The sequence below is a fragment of the Budorcas taxicolor genome, chromosome 6 (genome assembly GCF_023091745.1).
Source record: "Budorcas taxicolor isolate Tak-1 chromosome 6, Takin1.1, whole genome shotgun sequence".
NCBI lineage: Eukaryota > Metazoa > Chordata > Mammalia > Artiodactyla > Bovidae > Budorcas > Budorcas taxicolor.
The window spans coordinates 112,865,826-112,869,579 of NC_068915.1; the positions used below are offsets into that span (position 1 = coordinate 112,865,826).

At 51.8% G+C, this 3,754-nt stretch overlaps 1 protein-coding gene across 1 annotated transcript; it reads left to right on the forward strand.

Annotated features, from left to right (window-relative positions):
- Positions 1 to 980: 980 nt before the first annotated feature.
- On the forward strand, positions 981 to 3,099 carry LOC128049593 (MORF4 family-associated protein 1). Its single transcript, XM_052641842.1, has 3 exons — positions 981 to 1,029; positions 1,149 to 1,582; positions 2,082 to 3,099. Exon 2 carries the CDS (start codon positions 1,186 to 1,188, stop codon positions 1,567 to 1,569), a length of 384 nt encoding a protein of 127 aa, XP_052497802.1. The 5' UTR covers positions 981 to 1,029; positions 1,149 to 1,185; the 3' UTR covers positions 1,570 to 1,582; positions 2,082 to 3,099.
- Positions 3,100 to 3,754: the final 655 nt, after the last annotated feature.

The following is a 3,754-nucleotide window of genomic DNA, read 5'->3' on the forward strand; positions in this document are numbered from 1 at the left end:
TTTTTTCTGGAACTCTCCTGCTTTTGCAATGATACAGCGGATGTTGGCTATCTTGGTCACTTCCAAATTTTAGCAATTATGAATAAAAGGGACTTCCTGGTGGCTCAGACAGTAAAGAACCAGCCTGCAATGCAGGAGACCGGGTTTCAATCCCTGGGTCAGGAGGATCCCCTGGAGAAGGGAATGGCAACCCACTCCAGTATTCCTGCCTGGAGAAGTCCATGGACAGAGGAACCTTGCGGGCTACAGTCCAAAGGAAAGTGAAGTCGCTCAGTCGTGTCCGACTCTTTGGACTGTTGTCTACCAGGCTCCTCTGTCCATGGGATTTTCCAGGCAAGAATATTGTAGTGGGTTGCCATTTCCTTCTCCAGGAGATCTTCCCGATCAACAATAACCACCACACACACACACACACACACACGCACACACACACACCCCACCCCCACCACCAGTCCAAAGGGGGGGGGGGGTCACAAAAGAGTGACACACACACACACACACACACACACACACACACACACACACCACCCCCACCACCCCCTTCAGGAGACACACTTTGGACCCAGGCCCAAAGCCAGCGTAGCTGCCGGATGGAGGTTTGGGGATGAAAGCGGAGCGAGACAAGAGGGAGTGTTGCCTGCCCCTGCGTGGGCTGCGGAGGCGAGCGCAGCGCGAGGGTAACGGTGGGGAGAAGCCGAGAGCCCACGTGCACACTGCGTGGGTTAGCAGCGGCGGGCCGCACGGGGGGAAGGGGGAGGGAGAGAAGGGAGCTCGTGCGTGTGCGTCCGCGCGTCCGTGTGTAACAGAAGGACGCAGCCCGGAGGCGAAGGGGTAGAGAGAGCTTGGATGTGCGCGCGGGAGGCCGCAGTAAAGCGAGTTGCGTCGCCCTCTACTGACGTGCGCGAGCCCGCAGCTAGTTCCACCAGCGGCGTGACCGTAAAGAGGCACGGCGGTGTCGTGAAAGGGGCCGCAACACGCAGCGCGCTGGTTGACGGCTGAGCCTCCATTTTGTCCTCCGCTTCTCTGCTCGTAAGTCGCTCGTCTTCCGTGGCTTCTGTGAGGCGAAAAGTTTAAAAGGGGTGAAAGTTTTAAAGAATATTCTGGAAGTGTGTTGATAAGCCCCGCGGGTCTCCATTTTCTCTCTGCAGCCGCCTCGCGTCCTGTGGTTCGGGAAGAGCGGGGAAGATGCGGCCCTTGGACATCGTGGAGCTGGCGGAACCGGAGGAGGTGGAGGTGCTGGAGCCCGAGGAGGACTTCGAGCAGTTCCTGCTGCCGGTCATCAACGAGATGCGCGAGGACATCGCGGCACTCTCCCGCGAGCACGGGCGGGCCTACCTGCGGAACCGGAGCAAGCTGTGGGAGATGGACAATATGCTCATCCAGATAAAGACGCAGGTGGAGGCCTCGGAGGAGAGCGCGCTCAACCATCTGCAGAATCCGGACGACGGAGTCGAGGGCCGGGGGACCAAACGGTGCGAGAAGGCGGAGGAGAAGGCCAAGGAGATCGCGAAGATGGCAGAGATGCTGGTGGAGCTGGTGCGGCGGATAGAGAAGAGCGAGTCGTCCTGAAGGAGGGTCGGCGGTAAGGCGGGGGGTGGGGGCGGCACGGGGGTCCCTGCGGTTGCCCGACGGTTGGGTCGGCCTCGGGGACGTTTGTTTACAGGGGATGCCCGGCGGGTGGGAGTTGGGAGAAGAGAACAGAATTCTACTCAAGTTTTTACGTTAGGAGTTGTTAGGGCGTACCGTTTGTTTACTCTTAAATTGGCAAATAGGGGGAAAGCCGGTTGGTTGGTTTTGACTTAGTAAGTGGTTGAAAGTTAAAATCACGGTTATTAGGATAACCGCTAGGGTAATAAACAACAAAAATCACAGTATAGGCCATCAAGCAGACGGGGACAGAGATAACAGAATTAGCAGAGAGAAGGCCATTATTGGACGGTCCCAGATTTTGCTGGAAGGAGTCAAATGGCCTCCGGAAGAGATGGTTTCCTGCGAGGCTGAATTCGTAATGTTATTAGGTTGTTTTTTTCCCCACTTCGGATTAACCTGTTAATGGTGAGTTTCTCCCATTTTCACTTTAGATGTACAGCCAATGGATTCTGGTCAACTGATGGAGATTGGCTGACACCCTGGAGAAGCTGAAACCAGAGAGCCTTTTGTTTTCTCTTTCTTTCTCCCCACCCCCCCCACCCCTTCTGTCTATACTCTGTTCTCACACTACGTTTCTGCTATGGTCTGTGGTTAATGACCTCAATTTCAGTTTTGACTGTTAAATGTTTTTGTTTGGGAGGTATCTTTTATTTGGAAAATGCACTCACAAGAGTTAGGGCCTAGATTGTAAGCTCTTGCAGCAGCCACATTTGTTCCTGGGCTTTCGTTGTTCCTAAGTTTTGAGGTGCTTTGCTGTTTCTTGCGTGACCTGATAGCTCCCTGGAACTTTGGGTCTGTGTGTGACAGATGAGACTCAAGAGTTGGGGTTCTCCGGCTCTGAAGGTCCTGAAGGAACTACATTATTTCTGGAAGATGAGTCCATGCAGCGATCGCTGAAGAAGCTGAAGAAGGGACCAGACTTCAACTGGGAATGTGACTGGAGCTGATCTGGCTGGGACTGATGAACCAGAAGAAGGGCTGGAGGATGATATTATGTTTGGGGACTTTGATTTCTGTGTGAGACCAAAGGAGGAGAAATGTATTTTGTTCAAAGTTTTAAGTTTTATGCGGCACACCGTCTGATGTAACCTGTCTGGTCAGCTCGTTCAGAAAAGGTAACTCAGCTTTATGTGACACGGAACCTAGAATAGGACACAAGCTAGGTCTCCGTATTCTCTGTAATGGTTGTGATACCCTGATACATTTCAGGGGGTTCTGGACATGAAAGCGATATTTGCAAAGGTCCTTAAGGGTCTGGGGAAGAAAAGCAAGGGCTGTTTTGGACCCTAAACTGGACAGGGACTAGGTATCTTCAAGATTCGTAAATTGTCTAGCTGTAAGTTCATTTCAGTAGCAGACCTGACAAGCATTTGAGGTCAAAACCCTACCGTGTGTTTAAAAAAAATTTACCATGTTAATAAAAGTATTCATTTGCTTGGAAAGACAAAAGACCTGAAAGATTATTGACTAAGAAGTTTTGTTTCTTTAAGAATGAAATTTAATGTTATCATCGCTTACGGTTTTTGAGGCTCTCAGTAAGCCTGGTTCATAGGGAAGTTTCATCGCTGCGTGTGACACACAAGAGTGCAGTTGTCACTCTAGCGGGTGGAGGGGGTGGTTCTAGGGCCCCCACCTTCCCGCAGGTCCAAATCCGGGGCTACTCAAGGTCCTTGTTAGGTGACCGCACAGTCGGCCCTCCAACCCTCAGTACCCACGATTCTGCATCCTGCAGAACTTAGCCGCGCTCCAGTCTTCACCTTAAAGTCTCATTCCTGGGGAATCCAGTTGATGGCAAGTATGAAACATTAGTAAACCAAGGGTCATAGCCAGATACAGTGCCTTAGAGCACTGAGGGAAGGAAGGTGAGGAAAGCACTTCAGAGCAAGTAACTGGTGAACTTGGCCTTGAAGGATGGGTGCAGTGTCCAAGGAGGAGACAATGAGAACATCCCACACACACGGAATAGCATGGGAAAAAGGCAGAGTTCTAGGAGTGGGGAAGCGTGGGCATGATGAATGGAGAACCAGGAAAAAGTCGCCAAAAATCTGCATTCGGTGCATTTGCCAGAACTAGGACGTTAATGCTGTACAGTACTGCTAACTAG